Source organism: Bombina bombina, chromosome 2, assembly GCF_027579735.1.
Source record: "Bombina bombina isolate aBomBom1 chromosome 2, aBomBom1.pri, whole genome shotgun sequence".
NCBI classification, from domain to species: Eukaryota; Metazoa; Chordata; class Amphibia; order Anura; family Bombinatoridae; genus Bombina; species Bombina bombina.
This window is the reverse complement of record NC_069500.1, coordinates 999,984,552-1,000,010,228: the sequence shown is the minus strand read 5'-3', so window position 1 is coordinate 1,000,010,228 and position 25,677 is coordinate 999,984,552. Positions and strand designations below refer to the sequence as shown.

Below are 25,677 nucleotides of genomic sequence, written 5' to 3'. Positions count from 1 at the left end.
TGTCGTATAAATGATTTATATTGTTTTTTCCGTTAAAGATCTGGCCATTAATCTACCTGCTTTGTTACTTTTGGCAAAAGTATTTAGTTTTCATTGTAAGGGCTCTTAGATGCACATTTTTGATTAGGTAGTTATTAAGTGCTTCTCTAGTGTTTTGCAGTTCTATGAGGAGTTTCTGTGAGTTAGGGTTTTTCTTATGTGCGTATTCTGTTAAGAGTAGTTGATTCGAGAGTGTGTGGAAGTGTTCTGATCTAAGTTTTCATTGTCAGTGAGTGTGTTGGATGAGTTTGCCCCTTATATAGCACTTGAAGGCTTCCCAGTTGGTAGAGGGAGAGGTCTGATTGGGGTCATTGTGAATAAAGAATTCTGCAGTTTTTTCTGTGATTTTGGTAATCAGTAGTGGGTCTGTTAGGATATAGTGACACAGTTTCCAAGTGTTGTTATTGCGTGGTTTTGAGGACCATGCAAAGGTGCTGAGTACCATGCTACGGTCTGACCATGCTGTGTGGGATATGTGTGATTGGATTAGTGATGACAGTGTGTTTTGGTCGCAAAAAAGGTAATCTATTCGGGTGTAGGTATGTTGGGAATTAGAGAAGAAGGTGTTGTCCCTGGATTCTGGATTTGAGGTCCTTCAGGTGTCGAAAAGAGGGATAGATCGTAATGCTGTCCAGTTTGCTTTAATTTGTCTATTACGCATATATGAGCATCCTGTTGAGGTATCAAGAGACGGGTCTATTGGTAAGTTTAGGTCGCCCCCCAGTATAATTGGTCTTTTAGTCATATCTAGTAAGCGGTTGGCAACTGAGTAAAAGAAGGAAGGTGGTGGACGGTTAAGTGCGTAAAGGTTAACCAGTGTTAGCGGTCTACCGTAATAGAGTCCTACTAAGATCTCTGCCGTCTGCGTCGGAACTCATATGTAACAGCTCAAAGGGTGTGCCTTTTATAAAGAATATTCCTACCCCATTTTTTTTGTTGGCCCTGAACTTAGATAGTATTGGTCATATTATAATTTGGTTATAAAGTCGGTTCTTTGGATTTTGTGAAGTGTGTTTCTTGTACCAATATGATGTCTATTTTACGTTTATAGAAGTTGTGAAACGCAATTGAGCATTTTTCAGCAGATAAGAATCCTTTCAAATTCTGAGTAGCTATACTAAAGTGGTCGTGAGAGGTCATGGTAGTGTGTGACAGTCAGTGGCAAGGTGTCTTGTGTTTCGGATTCTAGAGTAGTTTTGTTTGTTGAGATTTGTTTTTTGAACTGTGTTGCTTTAGATGTGTTGTGTGGGAGGGTATGAAATGGGGAAACAAGGAGGTGAGAGGAAGAAGGATGTAAGGTAAGGGGTGTGGTGTAAAGATACTTCTCTAAAATAGGGTAGGGAAGTGTGTAAGGGTTACTGGGTAAGACCTGTGTGTCAAAAGGGGTGTTTACACAGGTGAACGGAGCCCGCAACCAAAGCGAGTTAACATTAAATATAAAATTTTAAGTGCCCACCTTGGGCAGTGAAGGGAACAGTTAAATTATTAGCACAACTGGTGACAATATAATTGCCTGGTAAGGCTAAGTAGGTGTAACTAGAAATCTATGCCTAAACTAAAGAGCTCATGGAAAACTAGAATTGTACTGCTCTTGCTAAACTATCAAGTGAATATAACAAATCTAACATATACATTATAACCAATATCAGTTAAGTTTCTCATTCTCACATTTACAGATACCTGTCTATCTCAGTCAACTAGGCTTGTAGCAAGTAATGTCCATTTTCGCATGGTCCTGAAATAATGTTCGTAAAAGGGAAACAGAAATGCACTACTCTTGCTAAACTAATGGGTTAACATGCAGATATGACATATACATTATAATAATTAGCAATAATGTTTCATAGACTCACATTTACCAGTCACTTAGGCTTATAAGGGGTAGTATCCATGTTCATGTGGTCCTGGAATGAAGTGTTCAGGTTGTTTTTGTAATGTTAGTTGACCCAAGTGGTGGTTTACTCCTCGTACGAGGTGTCGCTGCTTCTGCCCATGTCTTTTTTTGGGGCTTGGAGTGTTGCTTGGTCGGATGTGCTTTGGAGTTCTCTTCTAGGTCTGGAGTTGGCGGGGAGGGTATGTTCAGCTGCTTGCAAAAAGAGTTGGCATCTTCTGGGTCTTGGCAAATATGGTGCTTTCCATTCTTGTTAATCTGTAACGGTACTGGGAATCCCCATCTATATGGTATCTGCAAGGATCTGAGGTGTGTAGTTAGGTGTGAAAACTCTTTTCTCTTCTGCAATGTTTTAATTGAAAGATCTTGGAATATTTGAATACATGGGTGTGCTCTGGAAAATTTGTAATTTTTTTCCCTGTGTTTGTAGTTCAGGAAATGGAGTATGATGTCTCTTGGCTGTTGTTTTTTTCCTGGTTTGGGGCAAAATGTTCGGTGTGCTCTCTCTAGGGGTACTTTATCCATCACTACTGAGTTAGCTATTGCTAGTGACTGGAATAGGCTTTGGAGGTGGTCTGGTATATCCTCTCCATTGATGGTTTCTGGGATACCCCTTATACTTAGGTTATTTCTATGCTTTCTGGTTTCAATGTCATCAAATTTGTTTTCCAGATCTGTAAGTTGTTGTTGTTGGTTGGTGATGGAGTGTGACATCTCATCCATATCCTTGACTAGTTCTTCCCTGTCGTCTTCCAGTGCCTCTACTCTGAACCCCAATCCGTTTATTTCTCTTTTGAGATCAGCACATTCCTCTCTGATGCAGGTCTTCACTTGACTGATCAAGGCCTCGATAGCTTTCAACATAACCGGGCCGTCCACTTCTTGTGCTGTTTTAGCTGGCGGGCTGGGGTGTACAGAGGGAGAGGTCGGTTCTGTGTGTGGTTCTTCTACAAGTGATGCGTTCATGTCTCTCTGTTTTTCTAATTTTTTTAAATAGGTGTTCATAGAACTTACTGCTGGAGTCGCAGGTTTAGTGAGTCATTCTGCGCTGCGCCATTTTGACGCAATGTATATTTGGCGTTTTATTCCTGTCTTGAATTAGTTGGTAGTTAGCTCAGAGCGAATATAATATAATTTGCAGAGCTCAGTCAGGTGGATTGGGGGTATCAAATGGACTTTCTTAGGCCTTTGTGGCAGTGTTTGGTAGGCTATGTACTTCAGGCCATGTGCTATATAGTATTACCTCTATATGCGTATGTAAAATATTTCTGTTCTGCAAGAGTTTTCAAACTGTTTGTTGATTCCTTTGTATGTTATTTATATGCTGCCAGGCTATAGTAGTACAATGTTCATATTTGCCAGGGAAAACATGGCTTTATTTGCCAAATTCTTTTAGGAGCATCTTTTAACTATTTTTAATATTTGCTAGATGGGTCTGTGATGGTGTTGCAGTGTGTAATGGTGGCATGATCTTAACATAATTTGCCTGTAAATTATCATAGCCGAGTAGATATGTTTATAGATCTGATGAATGAGGATTGAATGGCATTGAAATTACATCAATATAAATTGAGGTATCATAACAACATGTCAAGGTCTGAATATGAAGTGTTAAAGAAAATAAGAAATAATAAAAGTATTATTTGCAAGCAAGCCGATAAGGGTGGTGCTAATCTAAAGGAGATCTTAACACAGGTAAATAACACTAGTATATATAAGAGATTAAAAAAGTACCCTACTGGATTAATAAAGAAGGAGATTATAACCTGTATAGATAAGGCAATGCAATATGGGATTATTGATGCAGAAACAAAAAAATCTTAATTATTGAGGATGTTAGAATCCCAGTATTTTATACTCTCCCTAAGATACACAAAAACAGAACCACCAGGTAGGCCCATTGTAGCTACTACTAATCACATTTTTTCCAATATTCAAATCTTTTTGAATAGGTTATTAAGACCTTATGTGACACAATAAATGTCAAACATTAAAGATACCAGTGATTTGCTATTGAAATTGGAGAATTTAGACATTGTCTCAGATAAATGTATATTTTTTACTCTAGAGGTAGTTAGTCTGTATACATCAATTACCCTACTCAAGTGGGATAGGAGCAATAAGGAAAACCATGTCCAGGAATTTATTATTGAGCTATTAGAAATTATTTTATATTATAACTACTTTCTATTCCAAGATGACTTCTACATTCAGAAACACTATGAAGAAAAGTTTATATTTGAGAACCAATTGTTTTTGCTATATGGCTCCACTTGGTGGCGATATAGAGATTATATTTTTGGAGTGTGGTGGGGTGACATTGGATCCCTGAAAGCATTTGAACAAAACCTTAATGAAGCAACATCACAAATTAAACTTACCCTTACATACAGTGAAACTTCTGTGTCATTTTTAGACACCAAGGTGTATAAGGATGGAAATTGTTTGAAAACAGATTTGTTTACTAAAGAAATGGATTTTAACAGTTTATTAAATTTTTCAAGCTCACATCCTGAGACCCATTTGATATCCCTCCCATATAGCCAATTATTGAGGGTTAAAAGGATAGTACAAGATGAGAATCTGGTTCATGAAAGGCTAGACGAGATAGGACAGAAATTTGTGAATAGGGGTTATCCTAGAGAAGATATTCAGAAAGCAGTGAAAAAGGTATATAATATTCCTCGTACAGAGGTCTTATGGCCCAGAAAAAGAAGAGGTAAAAATGATAGAATTGCTTTCGTTTGTGGGTTTAATGTAGAGTACAGAGATCTCTAGAATTATAAAAAAAACATACTTATGGTACATACTTAAAGATTGTCATCCCATCATGAGGCATTAAAAAATTTCCCTTTGCAAGAATACAAAAGAACATGTAGTATTAAGAATAGACTAGTGTGAGCTGATGTGGGTACCTGTAGAAAGGACAATGTAGGTTACATTACATCTAACAGGAATGGATGTTTTCCATGTCTGTTATGCTCCAATTGTAATAGAATGATTAAAGGGGATCTGTTTGTACATCCACTCACAGGACAGAAATGTAAGATTTCTGGGTTTCATACATGGAATACCTCATATGTTGTGTATTTAATAAAGTGTCCATGTGGGGTTATTTAAGTAGGGGAGATGACACAGAGAGTGAGAGACAGAATGATACAGCATAAATCATCCATTAGGTGAAAAGATCAGGAGGCCCCTGTGGCCCATCACTTCATAGCTGCTGGTCATTCTGTATCTCAATTGAGATTTCAGATCATAGAACATGTTGCTGTTATGAGAAGGGGTGGGAATAAAGAATTATATATATCTAAAGAAACGTGAGGCTTATAGGATTTATAAACTTGATGCTATGTATCCCAAGGGTATGACTAGAGATGGAGTGGAATTTAATTGTATAGTTTTTGCTACCCATAATTAAGAAACACTTTTTGATTGTAATTTTAATACTTGACTCTAGGTGGCGGTAGTGTATATGTATAGGTATCATGAACAATGAAAAGTTTAATGGAAATGCTAATGAGAAACCTGGTGAGGTGTATAAAGTTGTGTGGTTTGGTGTAACATAATATGACATGACTAAGGGCGAAAGGCCCGAAACATGGTCTGTATTTTTGTCCTCTATACTGGAATAAAATAATCTTTTGAAGATATTTCCCAGTGCTGCTGTTTATATACACTCTATCCATTCCATGTAAGTTTTATTTTGTCTTTACAATTCATTTAAAAGGGCATAAAAGTCTCCACAACAAAATGGTCCCTTTAAACAGTTATCGAATAAAGGGAAAAGGAATAGGAGGGATATAGAGGGGATATTAGCACTCTAACACCTATCGTTTGTGATAAACTGTAAAATTACAGCATGTGTTACTTGCTAGTAAATAATAAATGTGAATAATAGAAATAAAAGCTATAATCTTTATTAAGGAATTATAAAATTGGTAACTAAGGTGATAAACATTACCTATATTGACCCACACAATTAAATTACCTAAGGATACACTACAGAAACTGCACTGCTGCTGTCAAGTCACCCCCCTGTGACTTACCCCCCTGGGACTTGAAAAAGTCACAGGGGGGTGAAAAAGTTTTAAAAACACTGGAACTTCACAGTGAAGTTCCAGTGTTTCTAAAACTTTTTTGATTACTTAGCTTATACTACTATTTTGTACTGCATTTACTGTTGCCTCATGCTAACCCTGACACCTGAAGCCGACGGTTCCTGATATCAGCCAGGAATACAGGGGGGTGACTTGACAGCAGCAGTGCAGTTTCTGTAGTGTATCCTTAGGTAATTTAATTGTGTGGGTCAATATAGGTGATGTTTATCACCTTAGTTACCAATTTTATAATTCCTTAATAAAGATTATAGCTTTTATTTCTATTATTCACATTTATTATTTACTAGCAAGTAACACATGCTGTAATTTTACAGTTTATCACAAACGATAGGTGTTAGAGTGCTAATATCCCCTCTATATCCCTCCTATTCCTTTTCCCATTATTCAATATTTATTTAAAGGGGCAGCACCGAGGTTATTTATATTACCTCCTTAATCCTATCATTACCTCACGATACTGTGCCCATATCTATCTGCAATAACCCTTTAAACAATTGACTGGTAATGCCTGTCAAAATGTGCAATGTTTGAAAATATAAAATGCACGATTGCCCCTGGCACTTTCCATTGCCCACAAAAAATAGTGTTCCTGTGAATTAAAGCTATATAAACACAGGATTAGCTACAAGCAGGCTCCCGGCCTGTAGCGATACAACTTTTATTAAATAATGATAAAAACAGTAGATATCTGCAATTTCACACTTTAATTATATTAAATCTGTTATTATGCTTTTCTAAAAATGTTGCTGTCCATAGAAAAGTAAACAAAAAAAACACACAAGACAAAAATGTTTTTATTTTTTTTATTTTGTGATATTTACGGTCCTTAAAATGGATCCAAGTTAATAGCATCAAACTGGCAAAGCACATGGTATGGTATATTTTAATTCAAATAAGTAGTTATACCCATGCAAAAGTATATTATTTATACTGTATATTAAACGTCTCACAAATTCAACTTGCAACTCATCTATTAAATATTATATTGCGAGACGAGTGCTCTTCCAACCTTACGACTTATCCATTCAAAGTAACTTGCAACTTTTGTGTAGACACCAGGGTAACCAGCAACTCCACAGTTTTCCCCCCAGCTTACTATGCCCCATAAATAAGCAACATTATTATCATCAAAGCAAACCAATGGGCCACCAGAATCACCCTTACAGGCATCTATCGATCCATCATATGTACCTATAAACAACAAAAATATTAAGGTCATTGAAAGAATTGTTCTACGAATCAGATGTTTTCCTTTCTAGCACAGATAAATAAAGAATAGTACAACAAATACATGTAATGAACTTTCTATCGAATGTATTGTTCAACTTTATAACAATCAGCATCTCAGTTAGGGCTCTATTCCATTCAATAAAAATTCCTTTGTGAAGTGCATTAAATTGTTTTAATAAGGTTTTTGAATTGGCATTGATTCCAAAATGCTCAACAACCTCTAGAAAAAAATAAATTTGGGCTAGATTACAAGTGAAGCGCAAACGTCTGTGCGTGGGTTTTCGAGATCGTTAGCGCACAGGTTAAATTGTGCTCAGATTACAAGTTGAGCGCAGTTGCTGCTTGCACTAGAATGATTACTGTGTTCTCAGAGCTGAAAAAAAATATTGCACACAAAAGTTATAAGGGCTTTAACATAGAGATACATACATATACATATCTAAATATATATATGTATGTATATATAATATATGTCTACACTCAGTATATATTTGTACATATGTATTTATATGTGTATATATTTATTTACAGACATATATACACATATAAACACATACATCCATACATATGTACACACATACTATATATAGACATATATATAAGTGCATAAGGAGCCCTTTGCAGTTATGTAGATGAAAACATGAAAACGCATATTTATGCACTATTCATTTTTAATAAAGGTTTTAACTATGTATTTACTGTAAATATTTCACATTCCTATGTTCTGCACATAGCAGAATATGTTCTATTTATTTCTAAATATATATTCCTATATATATCTGTATATATCTATACAGGGAGTGCAGAATTATTAGGCAAATTAGTATTTTGACCACATCATCCTCTTTATGCATGTTGTCTTACTCCAAGCTGTATAGGCTCGAAAGCCTACTAACAATTAAGCATATTAGGTGATGTGCATCTCTGTAATGAGAAGGGGTGTGGTCTAATGACATCAACACCCTATATCAGGTGTGCATAATTATTAGGCAACTTCCTTTCCTTTGGCAAAATGGGTCAAAAGAAGGACTTGACAGGCTCAGAAAAGTAAAAAATAGTGAGATATCTTGCAGAGGGATGCAGCACTCTTAAAATTGCAAAGCTTCTGAAGCGTGATCATCGAACAATCAAGCGTTTCATTCAAAATAGTCAACAGGGTCGCAAGAAGCGTGTGGAAAAACCAAGGCACAAAATAACTGCCCATGAACTGAGAAAAGTCAAGCGTGCAGCTGCCAAGATGCCACTTGCCACCAGTTCGGCCATATTTGAGAGCTGCAACATCACTGGAGTGCCCAAAAGCACAAGGTGTGCAATACTCAGAGACATGGCCAAGGTAAGAAAGGCTGATAGACGACCACCACTGAACAAGACACACAAGCTGAAACGTCAAGACTGGGCCAAGAAATATCTCAAGACTGATTTTTCTAAGGTTTTATGGACTGATGAGAGTGAGTCTTGATGGGCCAGATGGAAGAGCCCGTGGCTGGATTGGTAAAGGGCAGAGAGCTCCAGTCCGACTCAGACGCCAGCAAGGTGGAGGTGGAGTACTGGTTTGGGCTGGTATCATCAAAGATGAGCTTGTGGGGCCTTTTCGGGTTGAGGATGGAGTCAAGCTCAACTCCCAGTCCTACTGCCAGTTTCTGGAAGACACCTTCTTCAAGCAGTGGTACAGGAAGAAGTCTGCATCCTTCAAGAAAAACATGATTTTCATGCAGGACAATGCTCCATCACACACGTCCAAGTACTCCACAGCGTGGCTGGCAAGAAAGGGTATAAAAGAAGAAAATCTAATGACATGGCCTCCTTGTTCACCTGATCTGAACCCCATTGAGAACCTGTGGTCCATCATCAAATGTGAGATTTACAAGGAGGGAAAACAGTACACCTCTCTGAACAGTGTCTGGGAGGCTGTGGTTGCTGCTGCATGCAATGTTGATGGTGAACAGATCAAAACACTGACAGAATCCATGGATGGCAGGCTTTTGAGTGGCCTTGCAAAGAAAGGTGGCTATATTGGTCACTGATTTATTTTTGTTTTGTTTTTGAATGTCAGAAATGTATATTTGTGAATGTTGAGATGTTATATTGGTTTCACTGGTAAAAATAAATAATTGAAATGGGTATATATTTGTTTTTTGTTAAGTTGCCTAATAATTATGCACAGTAATAGTCACCTGCACACAGAGATATCCCCCTAAAATAGCTATAACTAAAAACAAACTAAAAACTACTTCCAAAACTATTCAGCTTTGATATTAATGAGTTTTTTGGGTTCATTGAGAACATGGTTGTTGTTCATTAATAAAATTAATCCTCAAAAATACAACTTGCCTAAAAATTCTGCACTCCCTGTATATAAATATATACAGTATATATAGCTATATATTGTACAAAAATACCATCAAGAATATATATATAGAACTATTTATTTTTGAATAAATAGAACATATTCTGCTATGTGCGGAACATTGGAATGTGAAATATTCATATTTTCATGTCGGGTTAGCGCATATCACAATATGCGATTGGGTTAGTGCGCAAGTCGGGTTTTTTTTCTCCATTGACTGGGGGAAGAGATTATCTTATTGCGCTAGAAGTAAGCAGTTTGCACACATCAAGGTAGCGCGAGCACAATAACTTTTTACTTTCAACTCATAATACCAGCGCAACCCAACAGGCACAAAAAGTTTACTTCTAGCGCAATTAGTGCTCTAGCGGACATTTAAAATACCGCTCCACTTGTAATCTAGTCCTTTATATTTTGCTTTTCAAACAGTTCTTGCATGAGGACAAATCTACATCAGAATTCCAATCACTCAGAAAACACTTTTTTCTGCAGTTTGTCTAAGAGTTTTGCCATTTTCTAATTCTATACCACGGACCTTATAAAAACACATTTTGCCTTTTTTCATGTCTTATTTAATGTTAACGTTTTTGCACATAAACAGTTTTCTATAAAAAAAACATGACTCAAATTATTTTGAACTATAAAATATGTACATAAATTAAATATAATCAGTTATATGTATATTTTTGATTGAGCATTTGGAGGTTAAAAAGTAATAAAATGATATGAAATTATTAATTGCACACACCTTGAACTGATATTATTGGATAAGTGAAAAGACCTGCATTTAGACATATCAGGCGGACGCGGACCGGCGTTCATCATCAATATTGAATGAACTATCTCTCAAGTCTAACTATTGGCTGTATATTTTTATAACCATGAAGGTTTTCTAAAAATGCTTGTGAATACTTAAAAACTAAACTTATGCTTATCTGATAAATTACTTTCTTTTACGATATGACGAGTCCACGGATGTCATCCTTACTTGTGGGATATTAACCTCCTGCTAACAGGAAGTGGCAAAGAGCACCACAGCAGAGCTGTATATATAGCCCCTCCCCTTCCCCTCCACCCTCAGTCATTCGGCCGAAGGTATAGGAAGAGAAAAAGGAAAGGCTAAAAAGGTGAAGAGGTGAAGTTTACAAAAAATATAAAGAAAAACTGTCTTAAAAAGAACAGGGTGGGCCGTGGACTCATCATATCGTAAAAGAAAGTAATTTATCAGGTAAGCATAAATTTAGTTTTCTTTTACAAAGATATGACAAGTCCACGGATTTCATCCTTACTTGTGGGAAACCAATACCAAAGCAATAGGACACGGATGAAAGGGAGGGACAAGACAGGAACCTAAACTGAAGGCACCACTGCTTGAAGAACCTTTCTCCCAAAGATAGCCTCAGAAGAAGCAAAAGTATCAAATTTGTAAAATTTGGAAAAAGTGTGAAGGGACGACCAAGTCGCAGCCTTAAAAATCTGTTCCACAGATGCATTGTTTTTAAAAACCCATGTTGAAGCCACAGCCCTAGAAGAATGAGCCATAATTCTTTCAGGAGGCTGCTGTCCAGCAGTCTCATATGCCAGGCGGATGATACTTCTCAGCCAAAAAGAAATCCTTAGTTGCCTGTAAGTAAAACTTTAAGGCACGGATCACGTCCAAGTTATGTAACAGACGCTCCTTCTTAGAAGAAGGATTAGGACACAAGGAAGGAACAACAATTTCCTGATTAATATTCTTATTCGAAACAACCTTAGGAAGGAACCCAGGTTTGGTACGTAAAAACCACCTTATTAGAATGAAATATGAGATAAGGTGAATCCCACTGTAATACTGAAAGCTCAGAAACTCTTCGAGCAGAAGAAATAGCAACCAAAAACAGAACTTTCCAAGATAATAGTTTAATATCTATGGAATGCATAGGTTCAAACGGAACCCCTTGCAGAACTCGAAGAACTAAATTCAAACTCCAGGGAGGAGTAATAGGTCTAAATACAGGCTTAATTCTAGATAGAGCCTGACAAAAAGACTGAACATCTGATACATTTGCCAAACGTTTGTGAAACAGAATTGACAAAGCTGAAATTTGTCCCTTTAAGGAACTTGCTGATAACCCTTTCTCCAATCCTTCTTGGAGAAAAGACAAAATCCTAGGAATCCTAACTTTACTCCATGAGTAACCCTTGGATTCACACCAAAAAGATATTTACGCCATATCTTATGATAGATTTTTCTAGTGTCAGGCTTTCTAGCCTGTATCAAAGTATTGATAACTGAACCAGAGAATCCTCGTTTCGATAAAATCAAGCGTTCAATCTCCACGCAGTCAGTTGCAGAGAAATTAGATTTGAATGAGAAGGTCCTGTCTCAACAGAAGTTTCCACGGTGGCAGAGAGGACATGTCCACTAGATCTGCATACCAAGTCCTGCGTGGCCACGCAGGCACTATCAGGATCACTGAAGCTCTCTCCTGTTTGATTCGAGAAATCACGCGTGGGAGGAGAGGAAACGGCAGAAACATATAAGCTAGGCTGAACAACCAAGGTACTGCCAAGGCATCTATCAGTTCGGCCTGAGGATCCCTTGACCGGGATCCATATCTTGGAAGCTTGGCATTCTGACGAGATGCCATCAAAACCAATTCCGGTTTCCCCCATCTGAGAATCAATGAGGCAAATACCTCCGGGTGAAGTTCCCACTCCACCGGATGAAAAGTCTGTCGACTTAGAAAATCTGCTTCCCAGTTCTCTACCCCTGGGATGTAGATTGCTGACAGATGACAAGAGTGGGCCTCTGCCCAACTGATTATCTTGGATACTTCTATCATCACTAAGGAACTCCTTGTTCCCCCCTGATGATTGACATATGCTACAGTCGTTATGTTGTCCGACTGGAATCTGATGAATTTGGCCGAAGCAACCTGAGGCCACGCCGAAAGCGCATTGAATATTGCTCTCAGTTCCAGAATATTGATTGGAAGTAGAGACTCCACCTGAGCCCAAACACACTGAGCCTTCAGGGAGTTCCAAACTGCACCCCAGCCCAGAAGGTTGGCATCTGTTGTCACTATCACCCATGAGGGTCTGCGGAAACAAGTCCCCTGGGACAGATGATCTGGCGACAAACACCAAAGAAGAGAGTTTCTGGTCTCTTGATCCAGAATTATCTTTGGAGATAAATCCGCATAATCCCCATTCAACTGACCAAGCATGCACAGTTGCAGTGGTCTGAGATGAAAGCGAGCAAACGGAACGATGTCCATTGCCGCTACCATTAATCCGATTACCTCCATACACTGAGCCTTTGATGGCCGAAGTATGGACAGAAGTGCTCGGCAAGTATTCAAAATCTTTGATTTTCTGACCTCTGTCAGAAATACTTTCATGGCTACCGAGTCTATCAGAGTTCCCAGAAAAGGAACCCTTGTCTGTGGAACAAGTGAACTCTTCTCTATGTTTACCTTCCAGACGTGAGTTCTCAGAAAAGACAACACTGTGCCCGTGTGAGATTTTGTCAGATGATATGTTAACGCCTGAATCAGAATATCGTCCAGATAAGGCACCACCGCTATCCCTTGCAGTCTGAGATCCGCCAAAAGAGACCCTAGAACCTTTGTGAAGATTCTGGGTGCTGTGGCCAACCCGAAAGGAAGAGCCACGAACTGATAATGTTTGTCGAAGAGGGTAAACCTTAGAAACCAATGATGGTCTTTGTGGATTGGAATATAAAGGTAAGCATCCTTCAAATCCACGGTAGTCATATATTGACCCTCCTAGATCATTGGCAAAATCATTTGAATTGTCTCCATCTTGAATGATGGAACTCTTAGAAATTTGTTTAGACACTTGAGGTCCAAAATGGGTCTGAACGTTCCCTCTTTTTTGGGGACCACAAATAGGTTTGAGTAAAACCCCTGTCCCTGTTCCAATTTTGGAACAGGACAGATTACTCCCATAGTAAAAAGGACTTTTACACAGCGTAAGAACGCCTCTCTCTTTATCTGGTTTGCAGATAATTTTGAAAGATTAAATTTCCCTCTTGGGAGAAAATCCTTGAATTCCAATTGATAACCGTGGGTCACTATTTCTTTAATTTTTTGGACATCACAATAAAGGGAAAAACAGGTCAGAAGATCACTACAGAAACCTATCGAAAGCCGATTACAGGTAACTCTTTGCTGCACGCCTCAAGTTGTCACCCAAGGAGGGTGTTTAGGGGTGTAGCGAGAGGACAGTTCATTCGCCTGAAAAGGAACTGTACTAATTTTAGTACATATGAGAAACAGGCTGATGAACTGTCGTATAGACTTCTAGAGAGAGGTTATCCAAGGTCAATCATTACAAAAGAGAGGAATTCCGTTACTAAGGTCAACAGAGTTGATCTTTTGGAACAGAAAAACACAAAATACAGAAAAGGGACAAAAGAGAATGCGGACAAGAAAATTACATTCACGACAGAATACTCTCAGCAGTATACACAGATATGCCAGATAATTAGAAACAATTACCATCTACTGTCAGCTGATGATGCTCTGAAAGAGACAGATGCTCTGAAGAAGGCATTAGGTGCACTTACAAAAGAAACAGAACAATAGGCAACATGATTGCACCCACGAGACTAAGAAAAGAACAGACAGATGGGTCCTCCTGGTTAAGATTAAATGGTACCTATAGGTGTAACCATCTATCATGCAAAGAATGTGAAAGAGTAACTATAGGGGATTCCTTTAGCTCTCTGGTCACAGGAGAACATTTTCAGAAGAAATTATGTCTCAATTGTAGGCCTACCTTTGTAGTGTATCTAATCTCATGCACCCATTGTGCCCTCCAATATGTAGGCCTCACGACAAGGGAAGCTAGGGTAAGGATCAAAGAACATCTAGCGGATATCAAGGCTGGTGTTCTTACAACGCCACTTATCAATCATTTTTCAATTACACATAATAAAGACAATACATTTTTTTCTTGGACCATTATAGAGAGAGTACCAGTCCAGACCAAAGGGGGTGACAGGACCCGAAAATTGGGTGAAAGAGAGGCCTTCTGGATTTCTCTTGTTAAGTGTGTTAAGTCCACGGGTCATCCATTACTTATGGGATATATTCTCCTCCCCTCACATGTCATATCCAGTCATTCTCTTGCAACCCTCAATAAAGAAGGAGGTCGCTGGAGGAGTTGGAGTTTTTACTTAATTATTCTTCAATCAAAAGTTTGTTATTTTAAATGGCACCGGAGTGTGCTGTTTTTTTTCTATCTCAGGCAGTATTTGGAAGAAGAAACTGCCTGCGTTTTCTATGATCTTAGCAGGCGTAACTAAGATCCACTGGCTGTTCTCGACATTCTGAGGAGTGGGGTAACTTCAGAACATGGGAATAGCATGCAGGGTCCCCCACAAATGAGGTATGTGCAGTACAATATTTTCTGGGAATGGAATTGACTAAGAAAATACTGCTGTTACCCGTATGATGTAAGTACAGCCTTAAATGCAGTAGTAGTGACTGGTATCAGGCTGATAAATGTATGCACAATAGAGTTATTTTCTAGGGACTAGAATTTGACTGTGAAAATACTGTTAATACTGAAATAATGCTTAAGCCTTATCTGCAGTGGTAGCGACTGGTTGCAGGCTTAGTAATAACTTTGCATGACATTTAAAGAAGTTTATTTTCAAAACGTTTACTGGCATGTTATTCGTTTTGTGAGGTACTTTGGTGATAAATCCTTTGGGCATGAATTATTTTCCACATGGCTAACGTATATTTCTGCATAGAAACCGTTATATCAGGTCTCCCACTGTTGTAAATGAGCGGGAGGGGCCTCTTTTTAGCGCCTTGTTGCGCAGTTAAAATTCTAGCACAGTCTTCCTGCTTCTTCCTCCTTGATCCAGGACGTCTCTAGAGAGCTCAGGGGTCTTCAAAATTCGTTTTTTGAGGGAGGTAATCAGTCACAGCAGACCTGTGACAGTGTGTTAGACTGTGATAAAAACGTTTTATATTAATTTGATATCCGTTTTTTTGGGTACTGAGGGGTTAATCATCCGGTTGCTAATGGGTGCAATCCTCTGCTAATTAATACATTTAAAGAATTGTTGACTATAACTGAATTATTCTTTAGTTACTCAACTGTGTTTTTTAAAAAGCGCTGCAGCGTTTTTTATATTGCTTGCAAACTTATTGAAAGTATTTTCCAAGCTTGCTAGCTTCATTGCTAGTCTGTTTAAACATGTCTGATACAGAGGAATCTGCTTGTTCATTATGTTTAAAAGCCGTTGTGGAGCCCAATAGAAATATGTGTACCAATTGTATTGATGTTACTTTGAAAAATCAATCTGTACCGCTTAAAAAATTATCACCAGACAATGAGGGGACAGTTATGCCGTCTAACTCTCCTCACGTGTCAGTACCTTCGTCTCCCGCTCGGGAGGTGCGTGAGATTGAGGCGCCAAGTACATCAAGGCCCTTACAAATCACTTTACATGATATGGCTAATGTTATGAAAGAAGTGTTATACAATATGCCAGAGTTAAGAGGCAAGCGCGACAGTTCTGGGTTAAGGACAGAGCGCGCGGATGACACGAGAGCCATGTCTGATACTGAGTCACAATTTGCAGAACATGAGGACGGAGAGCTTCATTCTGTGGGTGACGGTTCTGATTCGGGGAGACCGGATTCAGAAATTTCAAATTTTAAATTTAAGCTTGAGAACCTCCGCGTGTTACTAGGGGAGGTGTTAGCGGCTCTGAATGATTGTGACACGGTGGCAATCCCAGAGAAATTATGTAGGCTGGATAAATACTACGCGGTGCCGGTGTGTACTGACGTTTTTCCTATACCAAAGAGGCTTACAGAGATTATTAGTAAGGAGTGGGATAGACCCGGTGTGCCTTTTTCCCCTCCTCCGATATTTAGAAAAATGTTCCCTATAGACGCCACCACAAGAGACTTATGGCAGACGGTCCCTAAGGTGGAGGGAGCAGTTTCTACTTTAGCCAAGCGTACCACTATCCCGGTGGAGGATAGTTGTGCTTTCTCAGATCTAATGGATAAAAAATTAGAGGGTTATCTTAAGAAAATGTTTATTCAACAAGGTTTTATATTACAGCCTCTTGCATGCATTGCGCCTGTCACTGCTGCAGCGGCATTCTGGTTTGAGTCTCTGGAAGAGGCGATTCGCACAGCACCATTGGATGAGTCTCTGAACAAGATTAGAACCCTTAAGCTGGCTAATGCGTTTGTTTCGGATGCCGTAGTGCATTTAACCAAACTTACGGCTAAAAATTCCGGATTCGCCATACAGGCGCGCAGAGCGCTTTGGCTTAAATCCTGGTCAGCAGATGTAACTTCTAAGTCTAAATTGCTAAACATTCCTTTCAAAGGGCAGACCTTATTCGGGCCCGGCTTGAAGGAAATTATTGCTGACATTACTGGAGGTAAGGGCCACACCCTTCCTCAGGACAGGGCCAAATCAAAGGCCAAACAGTCTAATTTTCGTGCCTTTCGTAATTTCAAGGCAGGAGCAGCATCAACTTCCTCCGCTCCAAAACAGGAAGGAACTACTGCTCGTTACAGACAGGGTTGGAAAAGCAACCAGTCATGGAACAAGGGCAAGCAGGCCAGAAAGCCTACTTCCGCCCCTAAGACAGCATGAAGTCAGGGCCCCCTTTCCGGAGACGGATCTAGTGGGGGGCAGACTCTCTCTCTTCGCCCAGGCTTGGGCAAGAGATGTACAGGATCCCTGGACGCTGGAGATTATATCTCAGGGATACCTTCTGGATTTCAAGACTTCTCCTCCACAAGGGAGGTTTCATCTGTCAAGGTTATCAACAAACCTAGTAAAGAAAGAGGCATTTCTACAATGTGTACAAGACCTCTTAGTGATGGGAGTGATCCACCCAGTTCCGCGGACGGAACAGGGGCAAGGGTTTTATTCAAATCTGTTTGTGGTTCCCAAGAAAGAGGGAACCTTCAGACCAATCTTAGATTTAAAAATCTTAAACAAATTCCTAAGGGTTCCATCGTTCAAGATGGAAACCATTCGAACCATCCTACCCATGATCCAAGAGGGTCAATATATGACCACAGTGGATTTAAAGGATGCCTACCTTCACATACCGATTCACAAAGATCATTATCGGTACCTAAGGTTTGCCTTTCTAGACAGGCATTACCAGTTTGTAGCGCTTCCCTTCAGGTTGGCTACGGCCCCGAGAATTTTTACAAAGGTTCTGGGCTCTCTTCTGGCGGTACTAAGACCACGAGGCATAGCGGTGGCTCCGTACCTAGACGACATTCTGATACAAGCGTCAAGTTTTCAAAATGCAAAGTCTCATACAGAGATAGTTCTAGCATTTCTGAGGTCGCATGGGTGGAGAGTGAACGTGGAAAAGAGTTCTCTGTTACCACTCACAAGGGTCCCTTTTCTAGGGACTCTTATAGATTCTGTAGAGATGAAGATTTACCTGACAGAGTCCAGGTTATCAAAACTTCTCAATGTTTGCCGTGTCCTTCACTCCATTCCAAGCCCATCAGTAGCTCAGTGCATGGAAGTGATCGGCTTAATGGTCGCGGCAATGGACATAGTGCCATTTGCGCGCCTACATCTCAGACCGCTGCAACTATGCATGCTAAGTCAATGGAACGGGGATTACTCAGATCTGTCCCCTTTGCTAAATCTGGACCAGGAGACCAGAGATTCTCTTCTCTGGTGGTTATCACGGGTTCATCTGTCCAAAGGAATGTCCTTTCGCAGACCAGATTGGATGATTGTGACAACAGATGCCAGCCTACTAGGCTGGGGAGCAGTCTGGAACTCCCTGAAGGCTCAGGGATCGTGGACTCAGGAGGAGAAACTCCTCCCAATAAACATTCTAGAATTAAGGGCAATATTCAATGCTCTTCTAGTTTGGCCTCAGTTGGCAACACTGAGGTTCATCAGTTTCAGTCGGACAACATCACGACTGTGGCTTACATCAATCATCAAGGGGGAACCAGGAGTTCCCTAGCGATGTTGGAAGTCTCGAAGATAATTCGCTGGGCAGAGTCTCACTCTTGCCACCTGTCAGCGATCTACATCCCAGGCGTGGAGAACTAGGAGGCGGATTTTTTAAGTTGCCAGACTTTTCATCCGGGGGAGTGGGAACTTCACCCGGAGGTATTTGCCCAACTGATTCTTCGTTGGGGCAAACCGGATCTGGATCTCATGGCATCTCGCCAGAACGCCAAGCTTCCTTGTTACGGATCCAGGTCCAGGGACCCGGGAGCGGTGCTGGTAGATGCACTAGCAGCCCCTTGGGTTTTCAACATAGCTTATGTGTTTCCACCTTTTCCGTTGCTTCCTCGTCTGATTGCCAGGATCAAACAGGAGAGAGCATCAGTGATTCTGATAGCGCCTGCGTGGCCACGCAGGACTTGGTATGCAGACCTAGTGGACATGTCGTCCTGTCCACCATGGTCTCTACCCCTGAGGCAGGACCTTCTAATTCAGGGTCCTTTCAACCATCCAAACCTAATTTCTCTGAGGCTGACTGCTTGGAAATTGAACGCTTGATTCTATCAAAGCGTGGGTTTTCGGATTCGGTTATTGATACATTAATACAGGCTAGGAAACCTGTTACCAGAAAAATTTACCACAAGATATGGCGTAAATATTTATATTGGTGTGAATCCAAGAGTTACTCATGGAGTAAGGTTAGGATTCCTAGGATATTGTCTTTTCTACAAGAGGGTTTAGAAAAGGGCTTATCCGCTAGTTCACTAAAGGGACAGATTTCTGCTCTGTCTATTCTTTTACACAAGCGTCTGGCAGAGAATCCAGACGTCCAGGCTTTTTGTCAGGCTTTGGCTAGGATTAAGCCTGTGTTTAAAACTGTTGCTCCTCCGTGGAGCTTAAACTTGGTTCTTAAAGTTCTCCAGGGTGTTCCGTTTGAACCCCTTCATTCCATTGATATTAAGCTTTTATCTTGGACAGTTCTGTTTTTGATGGCTATTTCCTCGGCTCGTAGAGTCTCTGAGTTATCTGCCTTACATTGTGATTCTCCTTATCTGATCTTTCATTCAGACAAGGTAGTCCTGCGTACTAAACCTGGGTTTTTACCTAAGGTTGTTTCTAACAAGAATATCAATCAAGAGATTGTTGTTCCATCCTTATGTCCTAATCCTTCTTCAAAGAAGGAACGTCTTTTGCATAATCTAGATGTGGTCCGTGCTCTGAAGTTCTACTTACAGGCAACTAAGGATTTTCGACAAACTTCTTCTCTGTTTGTCGTTTACTCTGGACAGAGGAGAGGTCAAAAGGCTTCGGCTACCTCTCTCTCTTTTTGGCTTCGTAGCATAATACGCTTAGCCTATGAGACTGCTGGACAGCAGCCTCCTGAAAGACTTACAGCTCATTCCACTAGAGCTGTGGCTTCCACCTGGGCCTTTAAGAATGAGGCCTCTGTTGAACAGATTTGCAAGGCTGCAACTTGGTCTTCACTTCATACCTTTTCCAAATTTTACAAATTTGACACTTTTGCTTCTTCGGAGGCTGTTTTTGGGAGAAAGGTTCTACAGGCAGTGGTTCCTTCTGTTTAATGTTCCTGCCTTGTCCCTCCCATCATCCGTGTACTTTAGCTTTGGTATTGGTATCCCATAAGTAATGGATGACCCGTGGACTGAACACACTTAACAAGAGAAAACATAATTTATGCTTACCTGATAAATTTATTTCTCTTGTAGTGTGTTCAGTCCACGGCCCGCCCTGTCTATTTGAGGCAGGTTCTAAATGTTAAATTATAACTCCAGTCACCACTGCACCCTATAGTTTCTCCTTTCTCGTCTTGTTTCGGTCGAATGACTGGATATGACATGTGAGGGGAGGAGCTATATAGCAGCTCTGCTTGGGTGATCCTCTTGCAACTTCCTGTTGGGGAGGAGAATATATCCCATAAGTAATGGATGACCCGTGGACTGAACACACTACAAGAGAAATACATTTATCAGGTAAACATAAATTATGTTTTTTCGTTTAAAAACGAGAATTCCAGACGGCCTCAATTCGGAATTTGACCTTATTAATTTTTGGTAACACTTTCATTTATTTTGGGACACTCATAGAACTAGCTAACAACAACTACACTAGAGGGCAATATAGGGCATAATACACACAAAATGAAAACACGATTTTACCCTAGCCCATAAAAGTCCCTTAGTTCTCAAATAAATACATAGGTAAAATACAAAACTCCCCATGTCTAAGGAAAGTAAGCAGCTAAAATTGCCTTAACCATAACAGGTGTTTAGCAGACTAAGTGGGAAAATCTTTCTTTTGGGACTATATATAGCGTACACAAATAGTAAGGTAAGAGTATAATATATACATTTTGGGTTGTTTCAATAAAGCAAATCATGCATATGATCGCTTTGCAGCTAGCGAATAACATCACCCTAAAGCATCCCACATAATCCAGATTGGAGCCTTATCGGCTAGTTTGTTAGCTGTCCCCTTGTTAGCTGTCCCATTCCCCTCATTTGCTTATGCATTAGGGTGCAGCGCATTGAATGTATAGTATAGAGAGTGATCACACTGCCCATAGTCACTTTTGTGTTCACGTGCAGATTGCACTAACAGTGGGAGGATACTGCATGGACAGCCGATAGACACGGGGGGTAAGTCTTAACATACAGTGCTGTGTTGTGACAGGCTTGCATTTGATTGGTAAATGCACACGCTACCCGACCAATTGGGATGATGTAAACAGAGACAAGCAGTTCACTGGAGATTATCCAATCGAGTGCAAAAGGTAAAACACCTGTCTTCTTAAAGGCTTAAAGGCTTTGGGCTGTTTAGACGATATTAACTAATAAAAGCCGCTACAAGGTACGAGCATAAAATAAAATGATAATGAAAATATCTTATGGTGATCAGGGTTCTGCAGTGAAAAACGGCACACTATAGCACGACTTGGTAAAGTGATAGAGTAAGAACAAGAAATATATTCACACACATAGATTTCAACACACCAGTCCAGATATAGGCGCAGATAGGGTTCAAGAGTGAAATCCTATATATATATATATGTATGCAGAGAAAACGTATTAGATTTTTTTTTTTTTTTTTCTCCTTTTCTTCACTACTAGCGAAAAGTAGAAAGGTTCATAATAATAATAAAAAGTAAAAGGTAAAAATTAGGCGTAATTGAACAAGAGTTTGATTGATTTAAGCTGAGGGAAATACTAATAGGGGTGTGAGTCCCTAAACCAATAGAATTACAGATGATGGTTTTTAACCTCTTAAGGACATATGAAGGAATTTTTCCGTCATAAAACAATTGAGCAAACAGAAAGCTGTGTCCTTAAAGGGTTAAATCAGAGAACTGTTAGGCAGTTTTAAGCAGGCTAGGAGTAAGGCAACAGCCGAAACCGGTCAGCTTTTTTCATCTGTTTGACTATTATATTTGTATGTGCTTACCCAGGGGTTATGACACCCTTTGTATTCAAATAAAGTTTAATGTTTTATCCTTATACCTGGTGCTCCTGTTATACATTTTTTCTGAAGTTTGCTCACTATTTCTAGTGCCCAGGAATCCTGAACATCACTTGCCCAAGCCTGAGCAAAGAAAGAAAGCCTGCCCCTACTAGATCCGGTCCCGGATCGGGGGCCACCCCTTCATGCTGCTTTGTGGAAGAAGAAGAAGTGGGGGGTTGTCCTTTAAAGTTCCGAAAGGAACAAAAATTATTCTGTTTACCCCTCATTTTAACTGACCTATCCTGAGGTAGGGCATGGCCCTTACCTCCTGTAATATCAGAAATTATCTCCTTCAATTCTGGCCCAAAAAGGGTCTTCCCTTTAAAGGGAATAGCTAAAAGTGTATGTTTTGATGACACATCAGCAGACCAAGATTTGAGCCACAATGCTCTACATGCTAAAATAGCAAATCCTGCATTTTTTTGCCGCTAATTTAGTAATTTGAAAAGCGGCATCAGTAATAAAAAGAATTAGCTAGCTTAAGAGCCTTAATTCTATCTAGAATGTCATCTAATGGAGTCTCAACCTTAAGAGACTCTTCTAGAGCCTCAAACAAAAAAGCTGCTGCAGTAGTTACTGGAACAATGCAAGCCGTAGGTTGTAAAAGAAATCCCTGATTAACAAATAATTTCTTTAGTAGACCCTCTAATTTCTTATCCATACAGGGAGTGCAGAATTATTAGGCAAATTAGTATTTTGACCACATCATCCTCTTTATGCATGTTGTCTTACTCCAAGCTGTATAGGCTCGAAAGCCTACTACCAATTAAGCATATTAGGTGATGTGCATCTCTGTAATGAGAAGGGGTGTGTTCTAATGACATCAACACCCTATATCAGGTGTGCATAATTATTAGGCAACTTCCTTTCCTTTGGCAAAATGGGTCAAAAGAAGGACTTGACAGGCTCAGAAAAGTAAAAAATAGTGAGATATCTTGCAGAGGGATGCAGCACTCTTAAAATTGCAAAGCTTCTGAAGCGTGATCATCGAACAATCAAGCGTTTCATTCAAAATAGTCAACAGGGTCGCAAAAAGCGTGTGGAAAAACCAAGGCGCAAAATAACTGCCCATGAACTGAGAAAAGTCAAGCGTGCAGCTACCAAGATGCCACTTGCCACCAGTTTGGCCATATTTGAGAGCTGCAACATCACTGGAGTGCCCAAAAGCACAAGGTGTGCAATACTCAGAGACATGGCCAAGGTAAGAAAGGCTGAAAGACGACCACCACTGAACAAGACACACAAGCTGAAACGTCAAGACTGGGCCAAGAAATATCTCAAGACTGATTTTTCTAAGGTTTTATGGACTGATGAAATGAGAGTGAGTCTTGATGGGCCAGATGGATGGGCCCGTGGCTGGATTGGTAAAGGGCAGAGAGCTCCAGTCCGACTGGGCTGGTATCATCAAAGATGAGCTTGTGGGGCCTTTTCGGGTTGAGGATGGAGTCAAGCTCAACTCCCAGTCCTACTGCCAGTTTCTGGAAGACACCTTCTTCAAGCAGTGGTACAGGAAGAAGTCTGCATCCTTCAAGAAAAACATGATTTTCATGCAGGACAATGCTCCATCACACGCGTCCAAGTACTCCACAGCGTGGCTGGCAAGAAAGGGTATAAAAGAAGAAAATCTAATGACATGGCCTCCTTGTTCACCTGATCTGAACCCCACTGAGAACCTGTGGTCCATCATCAAATGTGAGATTTACAAGGAGGGAAAACAGTACACCTCTCTGAACAGTGTCTGGGAGGCTGTGGTTGCTGCTGCACGCAATGTTGATGGTGAACAGATCAAAACACTGACAGAATCCATGGATGGCAGGCTTTTGAGTGTCCTTGGAAAGAAAGGTGGCTATATTGGTCACTGATTTGTTTTTGTTTTGTTTTTGAATGTCAGAAATGTATATTTGTGATTGTTGAGATGTTATATTGGTTTCACTGGTAAAAATAAATAATTGAAATGGGTATATATTTGTTTTTTGTTAAGTTGCCTAATAATTATGCACAGTAATAGTCACCTGCACACACAGATATCCCCCTAAAATAGCTATAACTAAAAACAAACTAAAAACTACTTCCAAAACTATTCAGCTTTGATATTAATGAGTTTTTTGGGTTCATTGAGAACATGGTTGTTGTTCAATAATAAAATTAATCCTCAAAAAACATAATTTATGTAAGAACTTACCTGATAAATTCATTTCTTTCATATTAACAAGAGTCCATGAGCTAGTGACGTATGGGATATACATTCCTACCAGGAGGGGCAAAGTTTCCCAAACCTTAAAATGCCTATAAATACACCCCTCACCACACCCACAAATCAGTTTAACGAATAGCCAAGAAGTGGGGTGATAAGAAAAAAAGTGCGAAGCATATAAAATAAGGAATTGGAATAATTGTGCTTTATACAAAAAAATCATAACCACCACAAAAAAGGGTGGGCCTCATGGACTCTTGTTAATATGAAAGAAATGAATTTATCAGGTAAGTTCTTACATAAATTATGTTTTCTTTCATGTAATTAACAAGAGTCCATGAGCTAGTGACGTATGGGATAATGACTACCCAAGATGTGGATCTTTCCACACAAGAGTCACTAGAGAGGGAGGGATAAAATAAAGACAGCCAATTCCTGCTGAAAATAATCCACACCCAAAATAAAGTTTAACGAAAAACATAAGCAGAAGATTCAAACTGAAATCGCTGCCTGAAGAACTTTTCTACCAAAAACTGCTTCAGAAGAAGAAAATACATCAAAATGGTAGAATTTAGTAAAAGTATGCAAAGAGGACCAAGTTGCTGCTTTGCAGATCTGGTCAACCGAAGCTTCATTCCTAAACGCCCAGGAAGTAGATACTGACCTAGTAGAATGAGCTGTAATTCTCTGAGGCGGAATTTTACCCGACTCAACATAGGCAAGATGAATTAAAGATTTCAACCAAGATGCCAAAGAAATGGCAGAAGCTTTCTGGCCTTTTCTAGAACCGGAAAAGATAACAAATAGACTAGAAGTCTTACGGAAAGATTTCGTAGCTTCAACATAATATTTCAAAGCTCTAACAACATCCAAAGAATGCAACGATTTCTCCTTAGAATTCTTAGGATTAGGACATAATGAAGGAACCACAATTTCTCTACTAATGTTGTTGGAATTCACAACCTTAGGTAAAAATTCAAAAGAAGTTCGCAACACCGCCTTATCCTGATGAAAAATCAGAAAAGGAGACTCACAAGAAAGAGCAGATAATTCAGAAACTCTTCTAGCAGAAGAGATGGCCAAAAGGAACAAAACTTTCCAAGAAAGTAATTTAATGTCCAATGAATGCATAGGTTCAAACGGAGGAGCTTGAAGAGCTCCCAGAACCAAATTCAAACTCCAAGGAGGAGAAATTGACTTAATGACAGGTTTTATACGAACCAAAGCTTGTACAAAACAATGAATATCAGGAAGAATAGCAATCTTTCTGTGAAAAAGAACAGAAAGAGCGGAGATTTGTCCTTTCAAAGAACTTGCGGACAAACCCTTATCTAAACCAACCTGAAGAAACTGT

At 39.7% G+C, this 25,677-nt stretch overlaps 1 protein-coding gene across 1 annotated transcript in view; it reads right to left on the bottom strand.

Moving 5' to 3' along the window:
- Nucleotides 1–6,840: 6,840 nt before the first annotated feature.
- Nucleotides 6,841–25,677, bottom strand: part of CFI (complement factor I) — a 204,159-nt gene continuing 185,322 nt past the window's right edge. Inside the window, exon 14 of the mRNA XM_053703548.1 lies at nt 6,841–7,242. Within this exon, the coding sequence (XP_053559523.1) occupies nt 7,025–7,242 (218 nt within the window). The 3' untranslated portion in view covers nt 6,841–7,024. The remainder of the gene's footprint in view (nt 7,243–25,677) is intronic.